Source organism: Palaemon carinicauda, chromosome 45, assembly GCF_036898095.1.
Source record: "Palaemon carinicauda isolate YSFRI2023 chromosome 45, ASM3689809v2, whole genome shotgun sequence".
In the NCBI taxonomy this organism is placed as follows: Eukaryota; Metazoa; Arthropoda; class Malacostraca; order Decapoda; family Palaemonidae; genus Palaemon; species Palaemon carinicauda.
In genome coordinates, this window is record NC_090769.1 from 10,619,675 (window position 1) to 10,643,636 (window position 23,962).

The window sequence follows — 23,962 nt, forward strand, 5'->3', positions numbered from 1 at the left end:
TATATTTTCCAATTTTTCTATAATTATTATACTGGTAATAAAATATTTTAAATAAAAAAAGTGTAGGAAATTCAGATACTTCACTTAAAAGCTTATAACAACATTTTGCAAGCTAGAAACAAGATGACCAAAAATAATATAAATATGACAAATTCGTAGACAATTTGTATTTTTCCTAACGATACAAACCTTAGCTATTTACTTAGGGGTATTACTTTCTGCGAAGCTGAAATGACGAGCCATTAAAATTTAGCGAGGGTTAACTACCCACACCGCTAGTTAGCGGGGGTAGGAGGGGGGGGGTAGCTTGCTACCGCTCCCACTCACACACCGGTGATTTTGCTCACTTTACTTGGAGGTAGGACCTCAAGGGGGATAGGGCTGGCAGGCAAGTTCTAAACAAAATATTTGAATTTCCCACAATTTTTCCATTTAAAATAAGATTTTAGTATTAACATAAAGATTATAGAATAAACTGAAAATAAAAATCAGAAAATCAAATAAAATTAATAGAAAATTGCAAAGATGGCCGAAATTTGATAAAATTTAGGCTTCTAAGCCCTCAACCACCATTTTAGCATACTTTTTTTTTTTTACTTAGAACAAAATGTCAAAACCATTCAAAAGAAAAACTGTTATTAAAAGGGGTTACCTCTAGTACCAACAAGACAGCAGAGTGAAAAGTACTAAAGTAATGGGTTTATTCAGACAAAATAAAGTTTTTTTTCTTTTTATAAAAATCAATAATTCGCTACCGCCATTGGATTCTACTGATGTAGCCTACATGAAGCACAAGTGGAGGGGGAACTTCTCAATGTGGTGGGGAATTTAGTTCAAGTGTTTGAACTCTCAAGAGGTTAACTGATGAAGAAGAAAATATCTCTCCCACATTTTACCCCCTCCCATTCAGCTACAGGAACTGATTTTCTTCATTTAATTAAGTACATTACTATTATTATTATTATTATTATTACTATCCAAGCTACAACCCTAGTTGGAAAAGCAAGATGCTATAAGCCCATGGGCTCCAACAGGGAAAAATAGCCCAGTGAGGAAAGGAAATAAGGAAATAAATAAATGAAGAGAACAAATTAACAATAAATCATTCTAAAATAAGTAACAATGTCAAAACAGACATGTCATATATAAACTATTAACAACATAAAAAACAAATATGTCATAAATAAACTATAAAAAGACTCATGTCTGCCTGGTCAACAAAAAAACATTTGCTCCAACTTTGAACTTTTTAAGTTCTACTGATTCAACTACCCAATTAGGAAGATCATTCCACAACTTGGTAACAGCTGGAATAAAACTTCTAGAGTACTGCGTAGTATTGAGCCTCATGATGGAGAAGGCCTGGCTATTAGAATTAACTGCCTGCCTAGTATTACGAACAGGATAGAATTGTCCAGGGAGATCTGAATGTAAAGGATGGTCAGAGTTATGAAAAATCTTATGCAACATGCATAATGAACTAATTGAACGACGGTGCCAGAGATTAATATCTAGATCAGGAATAAGAAATTTAATAGACCGTAAGTTTCTGTCCAACAAATTAAGATGAGAATCAGCAGCTGAACACCAGACAGGAGAACAATACTCAAAACAAGGTAGAATGAAAGAATTAAAACACCTCTTCAGAATAGATTGATCACCGAAAATCTTGAAAGACTTTCTCAATAAGCCTATTTTTTGTGCAATTGAAGAAGACACAGACCTTATATGTTTCTCAAAAGTAAACTTACTGTCGAGAATCACACCTAAAATTTTGAAAGAGTCATACAAATTTAAAGAAACATTATCAATACTGAGATCCAGATGTTGAGGAGCCACCGTCCTTGACCTATTTACAATCATACTTTGAGTTTTGTTAGGATTCAACTTCATACCCCATAATTTGCACCATGCACTAATTCTAGCTAAATCTCTATTAAGGGATTCACCAACCCCAGATCTACATTCAGGGGATGGAATTGATGCAAAGAGAGTAGCATCATCTGCATATGCAACAAGCTTGTTTTCTAGGCCAAACCACATGTCATGTGTATATAGTATGAAAAGTAATGGGCCAGGAACACTGCCCTGTGGAACACCGGATATCACATTCCTACAATCACTATGGTGCCCATCAACAACAACTCTTTGAGATCTATTACTTAAAAAATCAATAATAATGCTAAGAAACGACCCACCCACTCCCAACTGTTTCAGTTTGAAAACAAGGGCCTCATGATTAACACGGTCAAAGGCAGCACTAAAATCAAGGCCAATCATACGAACTTCCTGACCACAATCAAGGGATTTCTGTACAGCATTGGAGATTGTAAGAAGGGCATCACATGCGCCAAGCCCTTTACGAAAACCAAATTGCAAACTAGGGAGTAGATGATTACCTTCAGCAAACCTAATAGGACGTTTTGCAAGAAGACGTTCAAAAACTTTAGATAATATGGGAGTTATGGAAATTGGGTGGTAATCAGTGGGACTTGAGCTACCACAAACACATTTACATAGAGGAGTAACATTACCAATTCTCCAACTAGTGCTAAAAGCTCCTCTTCTTGCTAACTTGCACAAAATAACAGATAACTTTGGAGCTAAGAAATCTGCTGTCTTTATAAAAAAACAAAGGAAAAATGCCATTTGGGTCTACACCTCCATAAGCATCAAGGTCCACCAACAGAGCTTTAATCTCACGAGATCGAAAAGCTAAACTAGTTAGTTTAGCCTCAGGAAAACAGGAATAAGGAAGTTCAAGTTTTTCATTACTCTGTTTACTGTAAAATGCATCTGCATTTGTGAGTGACTGAGCCATCTGGTTTAAGTAAAGGAGGAACTGTTGCATCTACACCAAAGAGTGCAGATTTAAGGGTAGACCACCATTTATGTTCCTGGAACAAAGTTAGATACACGAAGATGCCAATAAGAGGATTTACAAAGCAGAAGGAAGGTAAGTGCTCATTTTACTACACTGTTGCAGAGGTTGCATCCTATTACCCCAGTTACTACATACTCTATATCATCAGTACCTAACTCTTCATCTACAATTTCATCAGTTCCTGCTGTTTTAAAAGCCATTGCACAGACCCCACCTCCCCTTTAAGCATATGCAATTTTTCAATTTTTAATCATGGCCAACTTATCTAATCTGCCTAAAAAAAAGCAACATTTAGCTTAGAATGTGCCTCCTTCTCAAGCTACAGAGAATCTTGGAGTTCACTCTGGACATTCCCTCCGATACAGAAGAGACTTTGGAAGAGGTTTTAGATGCGTTGCAGGATCATGAAACTATGAAATGAAATGAAGCTTTTTCTGACTTTCATGTACAACTCAGGTACATCGCTGAAGATATGCACATCTGTCCTGGGAAGTCATCATGTGAGGAGACTCAGCTTGAAAGGATAAATTTGGAATAATTTGTATTTTTCCTAACTATACAAACCAGAATTCCTTACTATGGCGATAGATGTTAGCGCTAGCTGGCATACAGCTATAAAACTTTTAATGAGGTGTCAACAATCATTCCAGTTGTTACCAGTGGTAGCGGGGAGTAGCACCAGGCCACCCACATACTCATACCTTCTTCACTTTGATCACAGCTGGGACTTTCTCCAGGGGAAGGTGATGGTGGGACAAGTATGTGTAGGAAACTTAGGTTTGCACAGTTAGGAAAAATACAAATTACCGTACTTCCAAATTTGTTGTCTTTTGTTCCAACACAAATACTGTACAAACTTTTGTTTTTTACTATGGAGACTCACCTCTATATAGGTGGTAGTCCCTTCAACTGACTGAAACTTTTGACCAGAGATCGCTGCATCCGAGTATGATGATGCAAGGGATGAGAATCCTGAAGCCTCGTAAACCAATAGCCTGTCAATACCAGTGGGTTGACGGTCCGTGCGAAAGTGATCATGAGTGTAAGAATGTACATAACTGTGATTTTCATGGCCTATGTATAATCCACAGGTTTGTGAATTAATACAATACGGACCAAACATCCCAACTACCCCTCGTAAGGAGATTGGGAACATAACAGGGAATATATAAACATATATAGCTACAAGCAATATGGGATATACCTGCAGTTGAAAAGATCCAGCTGAGTCTTAAGATGCTGTCCCCCAAGAGAGGGGAAGATGAAGTAAAGATAAAAGGCCAGTCATTTCCTTTTCAATCATCCAAGACTAAAACCATAACCTCTGTCCTCAAATAACAGTTAAGAGTCCTATGAAGAGCTAACATAGCTATACCACTCACTGTGCAGCTACCAAAGGGTCCATAAAAATAAGGTTCTGTGTGTATGTCTTACAAGTAGTGGGTAATGAAGGTAGAATGTCTCTTCCATACACACAATTGTAGTACCTACATCACAGAAAACTACTTCTTGAATCTGCCCGTGTTGATAGGCAAATGCTTGAATTGTGGGTGAGATCCTTGAGTTCATTTAAGTAGCGCCTCAGCACTCTTGAAGGATACAATGGCAGCAGACCAGGATCATCGGTTCGGAATTTGAGTCTAGAAATGAACTCAGGGATGAAGCTGACAGATACTTGCCCTCATAACCCAGAATGGGGAATGCCACAGGGGACACCATACAACTCGCTAACTCCTTGGCGGAGGGTAAAGTGACAAAAAACTGTTTTCACAATTAGATCCCGGTTTGAAGCCTGATACAGTATAATAACTCGTAAGTGCTCCTTTCCGGGAATGGACAATTTTCCACAAAGGTGGTCTCTTTCTAGACTGAGAGCAAGCCTGGTCAAACTCCATAATAGCATGGACAGCTCTACCAAAGAGGAAACAGCAACTCCTTTCAATCTAAAGAGTTGACTTAAAGGACAAATGATAGCCTTTACCGCTAAGGCTGAGCAGAGTTTTCCTCTGAGAGAAAAGGGTAAGAATTCCGCAATTAGGGGTATAGTGGTTCCAAGCAGAGAGACACACCCCCTTCCACAATGCTGACAAAAAAAAAAAAAAAAGATTACCTACCTTGCCTGGTAGACTGAGGTCAAAGACCTCCGGAAGTAACCAGACATCTTTTTTGCTACGGGTTATAAAAACCCTCTCAGTGCGAAGATGCTGAATACCTTCTATGCATGAAGGTACCATTCTGCATGTAGCTATAGCAGGACTAGCCATGTCACTGATAGGTTGGTTGAGGATCTTACCTATGAGCCTGGTACTGGCGAGCAGCACATAGGAAACGTCAAGAACAGGTCCATGTCAGTAGACTCCACAAAAGTAAAAATATTTTATACTATCTGAGGGTCCAAGGACCCCTCAGAACCAGCTACCTGTGTCTTTCTGCTGAGTTTGTCTTCCAAATTTGTCTTCTTTTTGCCAGGTACAAACCAGGCTTACAGAAACATCACATTATCTTCTGTCCTTCACAGCATTTTGATGGCTAGTCACAAAGCTGTCATGAAATAAAACCTACTTGCTTGTCTGGATAAAACCGGAACGGAGCTATAGGAAATGCTGAAAAGTCAGGTCAGTTGCTTTCAACTTCAGGAGGTTTATGTGGCATTGTGGATCTGACTCAGCACAGCTGGAGGCCATGTACTACAGCCACCAGGTGGGTGGCCCCCTTCTTTTGATGCATCCATGAAGAACATCAACTCGGGAGGGAGAAAATTCTATCCTTCTGAGGTTTGGATCCAGGATCCAACAATTCAGGTCTACCCTTGCTCCAATACCCCTGGAATGAGCATTCTGAGAATACCTGCCCTGAGACCTAAAGGACTTCATCTGCCACTGAAGTAACTGCATGCAAACGCTCCTGGACACTGGATGCTCTGACGCGGCCAGGTGACCCAGCAGGTACTGCCAAAGATGAGCTTGTAGTGAGGTTCGCATCAATAAATAACGAACCACTTCTTTGAATCTTGCAATTCTTACTTGCGATGGAAAAACTTTCCCTCGTGTCTATCAACACTTCAAGATATACAAAGTCCTACTTGGGTTCCAAAGGGGATTTCTCCAAGTTTACCATGTCTCCCTGTTCAAGGCAAAACTCAAGAAACATGAGTACAGTATATCTACCTGTGCAAAATAAGGGAACCATCGGACACTATTACCAGAAGGATCCAAAGAGCCTAGCTCTGGAGAGCTAGTGCGTGAGGGTGACGAATCACGCACATGCTTACGAGGATCATGAGGGAGAGACCACCTCTTTTGGTAGAGAGAGCGTCCGACAAAGGACCCTGAAGGGATGGCAAACTCGTAACCGGTGGGGCAACAACTAACTACAGGCTGAGCGGACTCACCATGCACGCTCACCCCAAAAGGCGAGTGTCCTAGGATAAAGTAGGAACTGCAGAGGACGTTTCTCCTAAAGATGCGAGACTGGTTGGAAGGGACTCGCCTCTAACAGTTTGGGTCGGGGAAGGGCTAAGGCCAACCCCCGCAGAGGCAGATGTGCATTCCAAACGGTGCCCCAAATGTCAACACACCCAAAAGCTGTTCCAAGTTGGGAGAACTCGAAAGCTCCATGGAATGCCACAGCTGACACAATGCGTCAAGAGTTCTAGACTCCCTTCGAGGGAAAGTACCTGTTGCTTAGCTAGGGGAAGCAAAGGGGTCTTTCTGACCAGAAGGTTGTCCAGGGGTTAAACAGTCATCGTTCTTATCCGATCAGCCTCCTGAGGAAACTGCACAGGAAGAGGCAGGTGGGAAAGTACTAGCTGCAGGAGAAAGAAGTCGCGATTTCTTCGACTTCAAGGATGAACCAGAAGGCAAAGAATACCTTTTAGAATTCTTTTACCTGTGTCTATTGTAACATTCCCACTGGAAGGATGGCCACTCCCGACACTCATCGCAAGAGGCCTTTGTGCAAAGTCGGTGAGAATCCGTTTCCTTAGCCAACATAAAGGTGCTGCAAGAGCGACCCGATATGCCAAACCAAGCCCCTCAGTTAATAGGATAAGGTAAATGGCCAGTAAATAAGATAAGGTAAACAAGGAGAAAGCAATGTGAACGTCTGCACTCAATCGTAGCCAAAGCAAAAGTGAGCTCAGCAATTAGGTGTGTGAGCAAGCAGGTTGGTCTACTGTACCTCTCACTAACCCCACTAACAAGCAGAGGGCCATTGACACTGCTAGCGTTAAAAGTTTTTATGGCTAAACCAACTAATGCTGAATCATCTCTCCAACATAATGAACGAAAGTTTGCATTTGTTCAAGAACAAAAAAGATTCAGTCCTATAAAGGAACTTGCATCTCAAGAAACAATACGCAATCAACATCAATACTATAAAAACCTTCTCCAAAAGTGATTTACTGTACTTTTAAATAAAACGCATGGACATTCAATTGTCTACCCTTTGAGCACCAGCCATTCACCAAATGATCTGGAACTCCACCACTTTCTTTTGGGACATTTTACTTGATTCATATTATCCCAAAAACTATACAAGATACGTGTAGGACTTTAAAAAATATATCATTGTATAACCAATTAGATTTCCTTTCCACTGTTATATAGATACATATTTTGTCAAATAATAAGAGAAAAAATGGTAATTACTGGACATAAATAACATTATCTGGCACAGATGGAATTAGAAATAATGGATGTAAATTACATCAAATGGCACTCAAAGCGTTACAAAATACATTAATGCAAAAAAATTAATCTACATGCAATACCCTTCAAAATCATCCATCATTAAAGCTATGAACTTACCAGGAAGATATCGACCAGCTTGCCTCATTGCCCAAACAGGGACAATATCCACTTCTTCCCCTCTAGCTGCTCGAAGCAACCTATCATTTTTCAGGGCTGGGAATACTTCCTGAAAAGAAGATATTCTCTACTAAGTGATCATTTCTAAAGATAAAGAACCTTCAATCAATTAACAATACAAAAGCTTTGGTTACTAAATGTAAATGTATACAGTACATGTACTTACAGTATATACTAATATCAGAAGTCCTTGGTATACTATACTGCAGTTTGACCCCAGGTGATGAAGAATAAATCTTCTTTTTTCTTCTCACTCAATAGCTCATAAAGCAGAAATTGACACTAGTTTAATATACAATATCAGAAAATTGGTACCTCATAAATTGGGTTGCTGTACTTCCCATCTTCCAAAGCATGTTCTTAATAGCAAATGGCCAGAACAAATACTGTACAACAATTCACTCTGTAAGAACATTCAACAAACAGCTATAATATCACATAAAACTATCAACTATGCAGTTAATTAAAATTCCCACTTTCTTCTGATCCAGGATCATTAATAGTATCTTGGACATAACCTTTCAGTACAATTACCAGCACCTAAAATTATGATAAATTTGGAAGCATTTTGTATTTTTCTCAACTATACAAAACTGAGTTATTTACTATGGATATGTTTCAGTGTGAGCTGGAATTTAGCCATAAAACTTTTACACAAGGTATCAGCAACCCCCCTCTAGTTAGTGGGGGGTAGAGAATCCTCTTTTCTCACAAACTTATCCAGGGAGTTCCTCCATTTTTAATTGCAGGCAGGATCTCTAGGGAGTAGGTGATGGCAGGACAAGTATGTGTAAAGAACTCAAATTTGTATAGGTAGGAAAATTACAAATTACCTTAAAATTTTTCAATTGTTCCAAAATAAATACAAAACCTCGTTCCTTACTATGGAGACTCACCTTTAGGTGGGTGGAAGTCCACATTCCAACTGGCTGGAAACCTTGAGCCAGGATACAAATCTGAGCTAAAGAGAACATGAGAAATGTATCCTGACATCTCATGAACCCTCAGTTTCTTAATGCTGGAGAGTTTGACAGCCTGAACAATCTTGGTGAGTGAGTGGAAACAAGCAGTGACTTTACCAGGTAAGTATAAGGAGTGAGATTACCTACACTCATACTTAAATCTAGACATTGCTCAACTACCTCTCACAAGGAGAATGGGGACATCCCAGAACTAATATGGTGCTTACCTGCAATCAGGAGGAGGGCAGCTTGCAGTCTTCCAGATGCTGTGGCCTAAGAGAGGAGAAGATTAAGGAAGAAAAAGCCAATCATTCTATTCACTCATCCAAGACTAAAATCATATAGCATCTGCTCTCGACTGACTGCTACTAGTCCTGCAAGGGAGCTAAGGTAGCTAAACTACTTGTTGAGAGGACACCATAGGTCCTACAGTTAACATATCTATGGACCTGTGAGTTATGTGTTGTAGGTAGTGGGCGGTTAAAATGGTTTGCCTTTGCCACACACTCGCTTCAACTACCTGCATCACAGAAAAGTTTGTCTTAAACACCAGGGACAGGCTCATGACCCACACATCATGAACTCTGGGTATTCTACTCTGTTGAGCACTGATAATCAACGGTTCGGTCAATAACGTGCCGAATCCACGAGGAAGCAGTGTTCTTGGTAATCCTCCTCTTCACCCTACCCATACTGACAAGCATAAGAATGAGGACAAGCTATCTAAGTACGCTTGAGATAGAGCCTTGGCCCTCTCACAGGACATAGTAACAGTTGGTCAAGATCATCAGTTACTTACCGAAGACTTGAAATCTAGTAGGGCCCAAACTTAAGAGTCTGCTATAGCTGGATTTTAAGTCTTAGCAATAAATTCAGGGACGAAGCCAAGTATTACTTGCTCCCATCCCTTTGAATGGGCGATATCGAAGGAGAGACCATGCAACTCACTAACCCTCTTTGCAGAGGCGATTGCAAGAAGGAAGGCTGTCTTGAATGTTTAACTCAACAGTTCATTAGGAGTCCTTTCAGGGAGTGTAGTACTTTCAATACATTCCAAGGAGGTGGTTTCACTTCCAGCTGAGAGGAGGTAAGCTCAAAACTCTGTATGAGCATAGGCAATTCCATTGAGGAGAATATGACAACTCCATTCAGTCTAAAGACAAAGCTCAAGGCTAAGAGGTAGCCTTTCACCACCAAGACTGAGCAGAGTTTGTCCTAAAGAAGGTAAAATAAAAACTCTGCAATCGGTGGTATAGTGGCTCTGAGTGAAGAAATATCAACAACAAAAAATTGTCCACTTCTCCTGGTAGACAGAGATAAAAGATGTTCTCAGGTAACCAGACACCTGTTTCGCTATTGCGAGCAAAAATCTCTCTGTGACAGAATATGCTGAATAGCCTCTAGGCGTGAAGATACAGGGATGCGACTGTCTTGTGAAAGATCTGGGTGTGTGGTTGTCGGAAGAGGTTGTGGTAGGGTGGGAGATCCCTCAGAACCTCTGTCAACAGAAGTAGAATTATGGGATGACCTCATCCTGTTGACCACTTGTAACCAAATATCCGAGTCTTCCTGTTCAGACTGGCTGCCTGAATGTTCTTTTAACCTGGGATGAACAGAAAGAGTGTGTTCTCTTCCGACCAACGCAGAATTTTCACAGTTAGATGGTAAAGGACTCCTTATTTGTTTAAATACACCACTACTGTTGGGTTGTCGCTCATCAGCACTATGAAGTGACCTAAAAGGAGCTGTTGGAAATGCTGGACGGCTAGAGAGGCTGCCCTCATCTCCTGGAGGTTTATGTGGCACTGCCGATAGGAATCACACCACAGACAGGAGACTACATGCTGCAACAGGTGACACCCCACCATTCTTTTGAGGCATCCGAGAAGAACATCAAATCCTTGGAGAGAGAAGATCTACCCCTTTGAGACAGTTGGTATCTATAACCAACCAACTTAAGTCTCTCTTGCTCCAGCCCTTCTGGAACCCTAAGCTCTGGAGGGTCCCTGTGCTGAGACCAGAAGGTCTTCAGCTACCACAGGAAAGATCGGATACGAAAGTGGCTGTTGGAAACCCGATGCTCTTGAGCAGGTGCCCCAACAGGCGTAACCACAGGTGACCTTGTAAGAGCAAGGAACGAGCCGCTTCCTGAATCTCCAGATTTTGTTTTGGGATGAAAACACTTTTCCAATTTTGGTGTTTATCTGCATTCCTAGATATACCAGATTTTGAGATGATGCAGAGAGAACTACGTCCCCCAGGTTGAAACAAAATGTAAGGAGTTTGTCTCGGTGAAGTAGAAGGGTCGCCACAGAGTCTGCCAGAATCAAGCAGTCGTCTAGATGCTGAAGTAGACAAATGCCGTTGGCATGGAACCAGGTTGAAACGAAAGTGAACACTCTCGTGAATACTTGAGGGGCTGTGAACATCTTGTGGAGAACAAATCTTAGATAATTCCTTGATGCTGGATGGAATGGGATCTGGAAGTATGCATCTTTTAGATCTACTGTAATGTGATCATGAAGTCACCTGCTCTGACAGCCTGTCTGACTGTGCCTGTGGTCTCCTTCTTGAACGGAGTCTGAAGAACAAACTTGTTCAAGATCGAGAGGCCTACGATTGTTCTCCAGTCTCCAGATGCCTTCCCTACAAGAAAGAGTTGACTGAAGAAGCTTGGGGATCTGTCAACAACCCCTTGGAGAGTACCCTTACTTCTGCCCAAAGAGCGAATTCTTCGCTCAGCCCTTACTGAAGGAACATGATGTCACCAAATGTTGTGTCTGACGACGTGGAGAGCTGGTGAATGGGTTGCAGTACCCCGCTGGGAGGATCATGATTATCCAAGGATTGTCCCTATGGATCTCCCATCTATGCCACCAGCTTCTCAGGCATTCCCCCACCTCACCGTGGTCTGACGGGAAGAATGCCCTCCACTGTTTCCAGCCTTACCTCATCTTCTTTGAATACTCTTACCGTGAAAGAACATTTCGGGACTTCTTTGAACTTGGAGGTGAAGAATCCCTTTTTGGCTTCTTCCTCTACCTACCATACCGCTCCCACTAGGAGGAATACCATTCTCGACACTCAGCACAAGGAGAAGCCTCCATACATGAGTGTAGTCTAAACAAAGGAGAAAGTCAGTGAGGATCTGCCTCCATGTCTGTCATAAACACAAGTGGAGCCCAATATGCCAGGCAAACCCACATGATAGCAGTTCTCAATACCAAGCACACCTGAAAAGAAAACAGAGAAATATTTAAAATTTTACAGACAGTTCTAAAGGAACGAATTCAGAAAAGGGAGACGATACATATGCACTTGTCCGTAGACAAAACAAAAATGGAGGAATTCGCTGGGTGCATGTCTGAGCAGGAAGGTTGGTCTACACCCCACTAACTAGCAGAGGGTTGTTGACACCTCGCACAAGTTTCATGGCTAAATTCCAGCTAGCGCTGAAACATATATCCATGTTAAAGAATGAGAGTTTGAACTTGTGTTGGATCAAACTGACTTTTTATCTTTCTATTTTGACATTTCCCGTATAGTTTATTGAACACCAATTTAAGACTTACATACTGCAATTTCTTTGTTAATGCAAATACAAGAAGAACTATATAGTAATAAACTAAAGCTATGAGATTTTTATTGATTTAGGGATGGAATACCTAATATGACAAATTTGGAAGTAATTTGTATTTTTCCTAACAATAAAAACCTGTAACTTTTCATAGGGATATTACTTTCGGCAAAACTGGGGAAAGCAACACCGTCTCTCGAGGACCGAGGTTGCTCAGGAGTCAGGTGTCCTGTGCTACTATCTGACTGTTCCCTAAAGGAAACCAGCCGAGCAGAAGCTTCAGATTAAAGTCGGGGGGGCTGGAAGAAGCAGCTTTGGGTTTTTTCTGCTTCAAGGAAGACCTAAGAGAAGAATCCCTTTTATCTTTCTTCTTCCGTAGTCGCCCAAACCTTTCCCACTAGGCTGCAACAAGATGATTATCAACGCAGGCTGTACAATAGCGCATAGTGCTGCCATGCAGTGGGGTTGCCAAGCAACCTATTATGATGCAACTGAACTCTTTCTTCTTTTTTGATTGTCTGGTCGTAGAAAACAGAACTAGAAGCAACCCATTAAAATGACTCGGACTTTTGTATCCACACAGGAACAAACTATAAACATCATAAGGTGCTTTTTATAACAAACAAAAAAGTTTACAGAAATAAGGTTGGCTGAAATAATTACATGTTTTGAATTATTGCTAAGGGCATTTTATAAAATATGGTAGCTTAATGTCTGCTGGGTGGCATGTTGTCCGAATGCACTTTTCTTTCTGATTTTAGTACCTCCTAGTGATTATCATTCTTGGGAAATTATTATATATTATTATTGGTGTCTACTATGTTCTTTCTACCTACCAGTCTTTGCCATCTATACAAGTAGAGAATGTGAGCTACACTCCATCTGGTATCAGTATTTAGTCCCCGATCCCTGCCCGTAGTTTTTCTGTTTCTGAGGTCAACAAACACCATTCTCATTACCTATTTGCATCTGGTAACACTGTTTGCCTGTCGGGTATGCCTGATAGTGTGAACATGCCTTAAGTACAGCTATATTTGTTTCTGTTAATATATATTATGGGGTGAATGTGATTCCTTAGGACAATTGTAAACTTTCTTAGTACTAGAAAAATGTTATTTTTATTAGTAAAATAAATTTTTGAATATACTTACCCGATAATCATGTAGCTGTCAACTCCGTTGCCCGACAGAATTCTATGGAGGGATACGCCAGCTATCACAATACTAGAAGGGGGTGTACTTACCAGCGCCACCTGTGGCCAGGTACTCAAGTACTTCTTGTTGACACCTCCTCAATTATTCCTCGGTCCACTGGTTCTCTATGGGGAGGAAGGGAGGGTCGATTAAATCATGATTATCGGGTAAGTATATTCAAAAATTTATTTTACTAATAAAAATAACATTTTTCAATATTAAACTTACCCGATAATCATGTAGCTGATTCACACCCAGGGGGGTGGGTGAAAACCAGTGTACAAGATTAAAGGATAGCTAAGTATCCCGTATTTCATATAATCAGTTATCCACAATAACAATGAAATAATAAGTACTTGGTAAGGAAGTCGACTTGAACCGTTACTCTGCCTTTAATAAGATCGTCTTCCTTACTGAGCGCAGCGTTCCTCTTGGGAGGCTGAATCAACTCAAAGGTGCTAAAGTATACAGGGCTGCAACCCATACTAAAGGACCTCATCACAACCTTTAACCTCGGCGCTTCTCAAGAAAGAATTGACCACCCGCCAAATCAACAAGGATGTGGAAGGCTTCTTAGCCGACCGAACAACCCATAAAAAGTATTCAAGAGAAAGGTTAAAAGGTTATGGGATTATGGGAATGTAGTGGCTGAGCCCTCGCCTACTACTGCATTCGTTGCTACGAATGGTCCCAGGGTGTAGCAGTACTCGTAAAGAGACTGGACATCTTTGAGATAGAATGATGCGAACACTGACTTGCTTCTCCAATAGGTTGCATCCATAACACTCTGCAGAGAATGGCTCTGTTTGAAGGCCACTGAAGTAGCCACAGCTCCCACTTCATGTGTCCTTACCTTCAGCAAAGCAAGGTCTTCTTCCTTCAGATGAGAATGTGTTTCTCTAATCAGAAGCCTGAATAGTAAGAAACTGAGTTCTTAGAACTTGGAAAAGAAGGTTTCTTGATAGCACACTATAAGGCTTCTGATTGTCCTTGTAAAGGTTAAGACCTTTTTAGATAGTACCTAAGAGCTCTAACTGGGCAAAGTACTCTCTTCAGATCATTCCCCACCAAGTTGGACAGGCTTGGGATCTCGAACGACTTAGGCCAAGGACGTGAAGGAAGCTCGTTTAGCAAAAACCGAGCTGCAAGGAACATGTAGCCGTTTCAGATGTGAAAACAATGATCCTGCTGAAGGCGTGGATCTCACTTACTCTTTTAGCTGTTGTCAAGCACACGAGGAAAAGAGTTTTTAATGTGAGGTCCTAAAAAGAGGCTGATTGGAGAGGTTCAAATCTTGATGACATAAGGAACCTTAGGACCACGTCTAGATTCCAGCCTGGAGTGGACAACCGACGTTCCTTTGAGGTCTCAAAAGACCTAGGGAGGTCCTGTAGATCTTTGTTGGTGGAAAGATCCAAGCCTCTGTGGCGGAAAACCGCTGCCAACATACTTCTGTAACCCTTGATCGTAGGAGCTGAAAGGGATCTTACTTTCCTTAGATATAACAGGAAGTCAGCAATCTGGGTTACAGTGGTACTGGTTGAGGAAACTGCATTGGTCTTGTACCAGCTACGGAAGACTTCCCCTAAAGACTGATAGATTCTGAGAGTGGATGTTCTCCTTGCTTTGGCAATCGCTCTGGCTGCCTCCTTCGAAAAGCCCCTAGCTCTTGAGAGTCTTTCGAAAGTCTGAAGGCAGTCAGACGAAGAGCGTGGAGGATTGGGTGTACCTTCTTTACGTGAGGTAGACTTAGAAGGTTCACTCCTAGAGGAAGAGTCCTGGGAATGTCGACCAGCCATTGCAGTACCTCTAAGAACCATTCTCTCGCGGGCCAGAGCGGAGCCAACCAACGTCAGCCGTGTCCCTTTGTGAGAGGAGAACTTCTGAAGTACCCTGTTGACAATCTTGAACGGCGGGAATGCATACAGGTCGAGATGGAACCAATCCAGCAGAAAAGCATCCACGTGAACTGCTGCTGGGTCTGGAATCGGAGAACAATACAACAGGAGTCTCTAGGTTATCGAGGTAGTGAACAGATCTATGGTTGGCTGACCCCACAGGGCCCAAAGTCTGCTGCAAACATTCTAGAGAAGGGTCCACTCTGTGGGGATGACCTGACCCTTCCGTCTGAGGTGATCTGCCATGACATTCATACCGCCCTGAATGAACCTCGTTACCAGTTAGCTTTCGATCTTTAGACCAGATGAGTAGGTCCCTTGCGATCTAGAACAACTTCCACGAAAGAGTCCCTCCCTGCTTGAAGATGTAAGCCAGGGCTGTGGTGTTGTCAGAGTCCACCTCCACCACTTTGTTAAGCTGGAGGGACTTGAAGTTTATCAAGGCCAGAATAACCGCCAACAACTCCTTGCAATTGATGTGAAGTGTCCTTTGCTCCTGATTCCATGTTCCCGAGCATTCTTGTCCGTCCAAAGTCGCACCCCAGCCCGTGTCTGATGCGTCCGAGAGGAGACGGCGGTCGTGTTTCTGAACAGCCAAAGGTAGACTTCCTTGAGAAGAAAGCTGTTCTTACACCACGCGAGAGAAGACCTCCTCTCTTCGGAAACAGGAACTGAGACCGTCTCTAGCGTCATGTCCTTTATCCAGTGAGCAGCTAGATGATACTGAAGGGGGGGGAGGTGGAGTCTCCCTAACACGATGAACAGGGCCAGCGATGAAAGTGTCCCTGTTAGACTCATCCACTACCTGACTGAGCATCGGTTCCTTCTCAGCATGCTCTGGATGCATTCTAGGGCTTGGAAGATCCTTGGGGCCGACGGAAAAGTCCGAAAAGCTCGACTCTGAAGATCCATACCCAAGGAGACAATGGTCTGGGATGGGACGAGCTGAGACTCCTCAAAATTGACCAGGAGGCCCAGTTCCTTGGTCAGATCCATAGTCCATTTGAAAATCTCCAGACAGCGACGACTTGTGGGAGCTCTTAAAAGCCAGTCGTCTGACGGAGCCGGACACAAGATCATGGTACTGCTGCACAGTCTGTGAACTGTCAATCATGGGCAAGCGAGGAAGTACAGTGACAACCCGAATCTGTCTAGACTGTCTGGGTCGTACAGACAAACTCCTTATCGGGTTGCTGAGGTTGCCGCACTGCGTCACAACAAGTCACTTCTGTTGGTTGTTGAACGTCTTCCCCGTGACACATTGACTCCGTAAACAAAAAATCCTCTAACAAGGACTAAGCTTGGACTGCATGTCTTGCAACACAGCTCAAGGTCTATGGGAGCAGGTGTGGTAACAGACGGGATTAGCGACTGAAGTGGAACCATTACCTTCCCTGGAAGCATGTTATGCTTAAATAAAAGTCCATAGGAGGCTATGCAGCTAAAGGCTCCCTCCAAATGACAGAGTCCTCAAGGGAATATCAGAAGGAGGGAGAAAAGAACTTTCTCATCTACAGGGACCATATCCTAGAAAAGCTAAGTTCTCTCAGTGAGGGTTCACTGGTGCAAAAGCAGCAGACTAGAAGGCAACGTTATGAAACTGCTTGACAGTCTAGTGAGTTGGCAACAACCAAAGATGTGTGACTGAGAAGCATGCGGTAAGGTATGCAGAGCATGTTGTATGCAGAGTATGCTGTATGCAGAGCATGCTGTATGTAGAGCATGTTGTATGCAGAGCATGCTGAATGCAGAGCATGCTGTATGCAGAGCATGTTGTATGCAGAGCATGCTGAATGCAGAGCATGCTGTATGCAGAGCATGTTGTATGCAGAGCATGCTGTATGCAGAGCATGCTGTATGTAGAGCATGTTGTATGCAGAGCATGCTGAATGCAGAGCATGCTGTATGCAGAGCATGTAGTATGCAGAGCATGCTGTAAGCAGAGCATGTAAGGTAAGCAGAGCGTGTGCATGGCGTTTAACATTTCTCAGAAATTCCATGACCAGTGCTAGAGTGCTTTATGCATGCTTGCATGGGGTTTTAATATCAACATAATATATACCTTACATTCATAACTCATGATTCATATTTTTGCCATATTTTGCGATATTGTTAAAAATATATTGCCAGGAATACAAATATATTTTTATAAGTAATACAAATAACCTCCATTATCATAAGGTTTGAAAATGGAGGTAAGGTATGCTGAACAGCAGAGTCAGAACGAGCTGGAACAACAATAGTTGTGGTTTCCTCTTCAAGACTCTGTTGAGGGAACACCTGAGGCTCAGTCTGCAAAGGCTGATCAAAGGAAGTCGCAGAAGGTAGGCGCATGGGTGGAGGAGGCTGACTCCTGGCATGAGTGGCTGAACTCAAGGGTTGCGCAGTAGCAAGTTCCTGAGGAACGAGTTGAGGTTCCTGCGGTGTGAGCTGAGAGCGAAAAGGTAGTGGCTGCGCAGAACGCAGTAAAAATCTCGCAAGTTGAGGCTCCTGAGGCGCAAGGCTAAGGTGTTGAGGTGCTTGCCTTGAGGAGGGTTGAGCTCGCTGCAGCAAAAGCTGAGGAGACTGACTCATGGACGGGAGAGGTTGTTGTACCTCAACCGAGTGTTGCATCACTGGTGGAGCAGCAAGAGGAGGCGGAGGAAGAGAGGTATAATCCTCCTGATCCCATTGTAAAGGTTGCCTTAAGGAAGGCGGAGGCTGAACACCACTGGGAACAGCAAACTCAGAACGTGGCTCAACATCGTACGCCTGGCAGGTGGTACTGCGATCAGGCGGAGCGAGCGCAGGCGGAGGGAGTGTAGGCGGAGGCGGAGGCGCAACACTCTCAGCCCAACACTCACGCATCAAGTCCGAAAGCTGTGCTTGCATGGACTGTAGTAGAGTCCACTTGGGGTCGGCAGAAACTACAGTAGGCTGAGGTAAAGCCTTAACAGTCGAGCTCTGTTGTGGCAGAACCTTACTCCTCTTAGGCGGAGTGCATTCAACTGATGACTGAGGAGAGTCAGAGCTAACCCAATGACTGCATCCGGGTTGTTGAACTCTAACTTCGTACGTCTGGCATAGGTCTGGACTTTACGTTTAAGAGGTCTTGAGACCTGAGACCAGCGTTTTCTCCCCTAAATTTCTTCTGCAGACGAGCAAAATAAGGGCTCAATCGTCTGCGGGTGGGAGTGACGGTCTCGGTAAGACACGCCCACAACCACCGAGGATACTTCTGTGCGCCGATCAAGGCCTGCTGAACCCTTCTGCCCTTCGACATTGCTTCTCCCCTGGGCTTGGGAGCTTGCAAGAGGTCCCGGACTGGGAGGACGACTGGCGCGCACAGAAGTACCCTCACGCACAACACTGACACACTTTGCGCTAATCACTTATCACTTTGATTTTCTGTTTGCACTTATTTCACTGAACTCGAAACTTTAAGTGGTTTGTACCTGAAACACGCAATTCTATCCTTTCTCAAAAGTTAGTAATTGCGAAAAAAGAATTACAATGTAACAGAAAAATCTAATGAAAGATAAATAATTCAGTGGCTGGAAAGAGACTAAACACTAGATCACTCTAGAAACGTTTACCTTCTTCCCCTAAAGAGACTAGGGAGAAGAGCAAAAACGATAACAACGTTACTCGCTTGAATGAAACGTTTATCCTCCTCTTTCTCCCTCCGTCTCTATCTCTCTCTCTCTCTCTCTCTCTTGACTTAGAACCTGAGAGAAGAGCCCAATCATATATATCGTTAAAACATATTATTGTTAAAGGAAAAAACTGAAATATTTCCCAAAATGAAAAGTTCCTTTATTAGGATTAAAACCATTAAGTTAAGAAAGAATGAACAAAACGCTAGACACGGTTACTCTTACTGCAACGTGAAACCGTGAAAATTCTTTCTCTATCGTAACGATAGAGCGCAAGTTGAACGTTCTGAACGTCAACAACTGCAGAGACAAAACAAAACGTTAGTTCAACTTTGAAAACAGTACGAGACTATCAAAGAAATTCTTTCAAAGACATTAAAATAGCATAATATGTTAACAGGTAAAACCAAAATGACGGGCTCAATGTAAATTAACTTCGGTACCAAGAAAAGACCGCCTACTATTAGGAAGGTCGAATATAAACAAATATAAAAATTAATTTTAATAAGTTTATAATAAAAGGAAGTTAATCGAAGAGGCCTATAAGAGGCGGAGAGATATAAAATAAAACTATAACTTTTGTTAAGCAGAATTAAGAAAGAGAGTCTATACTCTCTTAGACACCAACACTTCCGTCTAAGGGAAGGGTCGGCCATTTAAAGGTGAAAGAGAGTTCATACTCTCTTCGTCACCATAATTAATCAAATTAATTCCAAAAGCTAACTAAGCTAATATAGAAGTGTCCAGTAAAGCGACAGCCGAAATCAAAGAGAAATACTTCACCAAAGGCGTGAAAATACTCCAAGAACATAAGCGTATCCCAGAACGTCTTGCCGGAAGCACGACAGAGGAATAATTGAGGAGGTGTCAACAAGAAGTACTTGAGTACCTGGCCACAGGTGGCGCTGGTAAGTACACCCCCTTCTAGTATTGTGATAGCTGGCGTATCCCTCCATAGAATTCTGTTGGGCAACGGAGTTGACAGCTACATGATTATCGGGTAAGTTTAATATTGAAAAATCAATTTCCTTTACAAAATATGATTGTGTTACCTTGCTAGGAGTAAAACAGGTTGAGAAGGAAACACACGGTAAGCTAAGAATATGGCATTCTAAGCGGCAGGTAGTTAAGTAAGGACACGATGGGGTGTATGTATGATAGCGGCCACCTATATGTATGATGATGACTATACCCCATATCTCCCCTATTTTCAACTCTATTGGAAACTTTTATTGAAAAAAAAAAAAACTGTTCAGAACATTATAAATATCCTAATTAAGTACTTACCAGATACAAAAAGAACTATTTTGAAAACAATCACAATTGCCGTGAATTTTGTCGAACAAGCTCTGAACCCTGACATGTAGTTTCTAGTTATCGTGGTTCCAAGAATACACTGTAAATGGTGTTTTGATCAATTCAAAAGCACTTTAGCGGCGAAATACTGGACTGATCAGCGGTCGCGGCAATTTGAAACACCCAATCAGACCCACTTGACTTGGGAAATTGCCATTTTTTTTATCCGATCAGAATCCCATATTTCCAAAATTCAAATAAAGTAATTGGAGCATCAAGGGTGGGTCGGAGATGCTTATATATAACCCACAAGATGCGAAGATACTTGTGAATTGTTTTACTATTTAATTAAATATTGTATGGATTGCAAATTTTACCTATAGTCCATTTTTTTTAGCGATGCATATTTGCACCGACTCGCGGCGGTGCCCTTTTAGCTCGGAAAAGTTTCCGGATTGCTGATTGGTTGGACAAGATAAGTCTAACCAATCAGCGATCAGGAAACTTTTCCGAGCTAAAAGGGTACCGCCGCGAGTCGGTGCAAATATGCATCGCTAAAAGAAATGGACTATAGAGTACAGTATTGAATTTACTCCTTATTTTTATAAAATGGGGATTTTTCTTGGAAGCAGTTTTTCCTTTTATAGAATATTCAAGATGATTTTATAAAGCCTCGTTTCAATACAATAAAGGAGATGAGAAACGTTCCTTGTGGAACTGTAAAGCTTCAACCAATCAAAAAATAATCTTAAGAATCTCATTTCACGGTCCACAACTTGCGCAACAATTTTCATATTGATTTTTATCATTGTTTTGGGGAATGCATATTAAATATGATGAAAAGAAATTACGACCCAAAAATTCCGACTTAAGTGACTTCGATTAATGGAGCCGTTGCAAAGCCTATGGGGTGAATGTAGTTTCGTTGGGACAAGTGTAAACTTTCTTATTACTTGTAAAATATTTTCCTTTATGAAATATGATTGTGTTATCTTGCTCGGAGTGCAAGGGTTACGAATCAAACAAGTGTAAGCTAAGAATACGAAAGAGGGGGGGGGGGGGGGGGGGGCAGTCTAAGGGAGCGTTAACCCACCTTTTAGGTATGGACATGACTTGTAGGTTAGGTTAGGTGGCAATTTTGTGCAGACATTTTGCAGAACAATGGACGCAGTTTTTATAGTAAAGCGGCCATGTCTTACAAATGACAATAAAATGGGAAGAAAATTCACATGTTCTATGCACGCGGAAGGACTTGGCCACTGACTTACCAATGCTACGACAAGACACTTAGGTTAGGTTAGGTTGTGCTCTTGTGTTGAGGTTTTGCAGTACGACGGACACGGGTTTTGCAGTACGACAGCCAAAGCTAAATATTTTCTATGAGCGCATGAGGTCCTGGCCATCAATATACAAAGGCATAAAAAGAGTGTTTGTCTGCAACCTACATTACACATAAGAATGTGATTTTGAAAAAATAAGTGTCGAGAGATTTTTAATGTGTTGTCGTAAATTCGCGTTGTGTCGAGTATACCTACCCTCTACAGCACTTTACATATACAGTTGTAGTTGCAACTAACTAATAACCTATAAATTACCATAAAGTAAGCTAAGTATCAGCATAGTATGGCAGCATTTTAAATTAAGCCTACTACTGCTAGAGAGTTATTGGGTCTTTTGACTGGCCAGACAGCATTACATTGGATCCCTCTCTTTGGTTACGGCTCATTCTGTCTTTGCCTACACAAACACCGAATAGTCAGGCCTATTCTTTGCACATTCTCCTCTGTCCTCATATACCTGACAACACTGAGATTACCAATAAATTCTTCTTTGCTCGAGAGGTTAACTAATGCACTGTAATTTTTCAGTGGTTACTTTCATTTTGGCAAGGGTAGAAGAGACTCATTGGCTATGGTAAGCAGCTCTTCTAGGAAGACACTCCAATATCAAACAATCATTCTCAAGTCTTGGGTAGTGCCATAACCTCTGTACCTTGGCCTTGAGTGTACACTAGGGCACGCTGTTCTTTCTTATTGCGCTTCTTTTTGTTTTTTGAAGTTTTTATACTTTATACGTACATGAAAGATCTAATTTAATGTTGTTACTGTTCTTAAAATATTCCATTTTGATGTTTATTACCTCTCTTGTCTATTCAGTTCCTTGCTTCCTTTCCTCACTGGGCTATTTTTCCCTGTTGGAGACCTTGGGCTTATAGCATCTTGCTTTTCCAACTAGGCTTATAGCTCAGCCAGTTCAATTATAGAATGGCGCAATTTTAGTTAGGACAATGAAACTCACATAATTGAATAGATCTTTGCAAGCACACTATTTTGAATCCCATATAATACTGGTGGAAACATCTATTAACGAAGTAACAGCTTTTATTAATAAAAAAAAAAAACTCACGTTTTCCTCCTTTTGTCAGCACTATCATAAGAGCCTTCTTAAAACACTGATAGGTGGTGACTCTGCCATAAGTTACTTGTTTGAACACAATAATGGGCCCAAAGTTTTATATTCTAGACCTTTGTTATTCATTTTCAATACTGGAATATGCAATATAATCATAGTTCTTATCTTATTAACCATGTTAATACTGTAATAAAAGGTTAGGGTAGAGACGTGTGTTTGATATATTTAGTCTGATTACTGGAAAAGGAAGCCAAGTTCATGTTCGAACAGATGCTGGAGCGCGAAGGCACAACTCACCCCTTTATAAAGTGTGAATTCACCCCTTTAAGTTTGTATAATTGATATATACTAACCCACAGGGCTAGCGCGTGTAGTAAAACTTGTTCCTCTTGCCAGAACATAGGAGCAGTGAGATAATGTTTAATCACGAGCAAAGCGAGCATATGACAGAGTAAAAATCAGTAAATCATTTGCTCAATTAGGTAATGAGGTATTTCTAATACAATGATTGAACACTTACGAATGACTACATAGAACATTGGATGGAAACCATCGTTTTCTATGCGTCCAGAAGTCCTGGCAAACAAATGCTCTAGTGTTTTGACAGTTCCATTACTGTTACTGTTTTGATCACAGTAATACCCTTTTTTATTATGATGACTGTATTTTATGACGATGACTGACGAAAAGTTTTAAAATCTTAAATTTAGACATCAGTACAATTAGACACGTACACTATATTTTAAGGGGTTTTGAACGTAACTGATGATAATACCTAAGGTAAAGCCATAGCTTTTCAGTTATGGAAGTCAACCCACCATAACTCAATATCTATGGATTTTCGCCAGGAAGCATTATCAAAAACGTTCAAAACACCACAAAATACTTAAAACACCAGTCTTATTTTCCACAACGGTTTGTTGCATCATTCTATAATTTTATCGCTTGGCCTGTAATAATAATAATTGACTGTCCAGCACAGCCTTCCATAGCCTGCTACTTTATCTTGTCTTAGAATATATATCAAACTGTCACTTAAGATAAAGTACAGAGCGTTTTCTATATACACATGACATAAATCTTACCTTACAACTCATAGCTATGGTGGACGTTACGGTTCACTAAAATCTTTAACCGGCTACACAAGTTACTACCGTCTGTAGACTGTATTGACTAATACATAAGCAAGAATGATGTACCAAATCACAAACCAAAACAAACTCTTCTTCTTGCTCTT

General features: G+C 41.5%; 1 protein-coding gene across 1 annotated transcript in view; it reads right to left on the bottom strand.

Moving 5' to 3' along the window:
* The window catches only part of Urod (uroporphyrinogen decarboxylase), a 35,184-nt gene extending 11,222 nt beyond the window's left edge, over positions 1-23,962 (bottom strand). Inside the window, exons 1-2 of the mRNA XM_068367487.1 lie at positions 23,811-23,962; positions 7,693-7,801 (exon numbers count right to left, since the gene is read on the bottom strand). Of these exons, the coding sequence (XP_068223588.1) occupies positions 7,693-7,801; positions 23,811-23,822 (121 nt within the window). The 5' untranslated portion in view covers positions 23,823-23,962. The remainder of the gene's footprint in view (positions 1-7,692; positions 7,802-23,810) is intronic.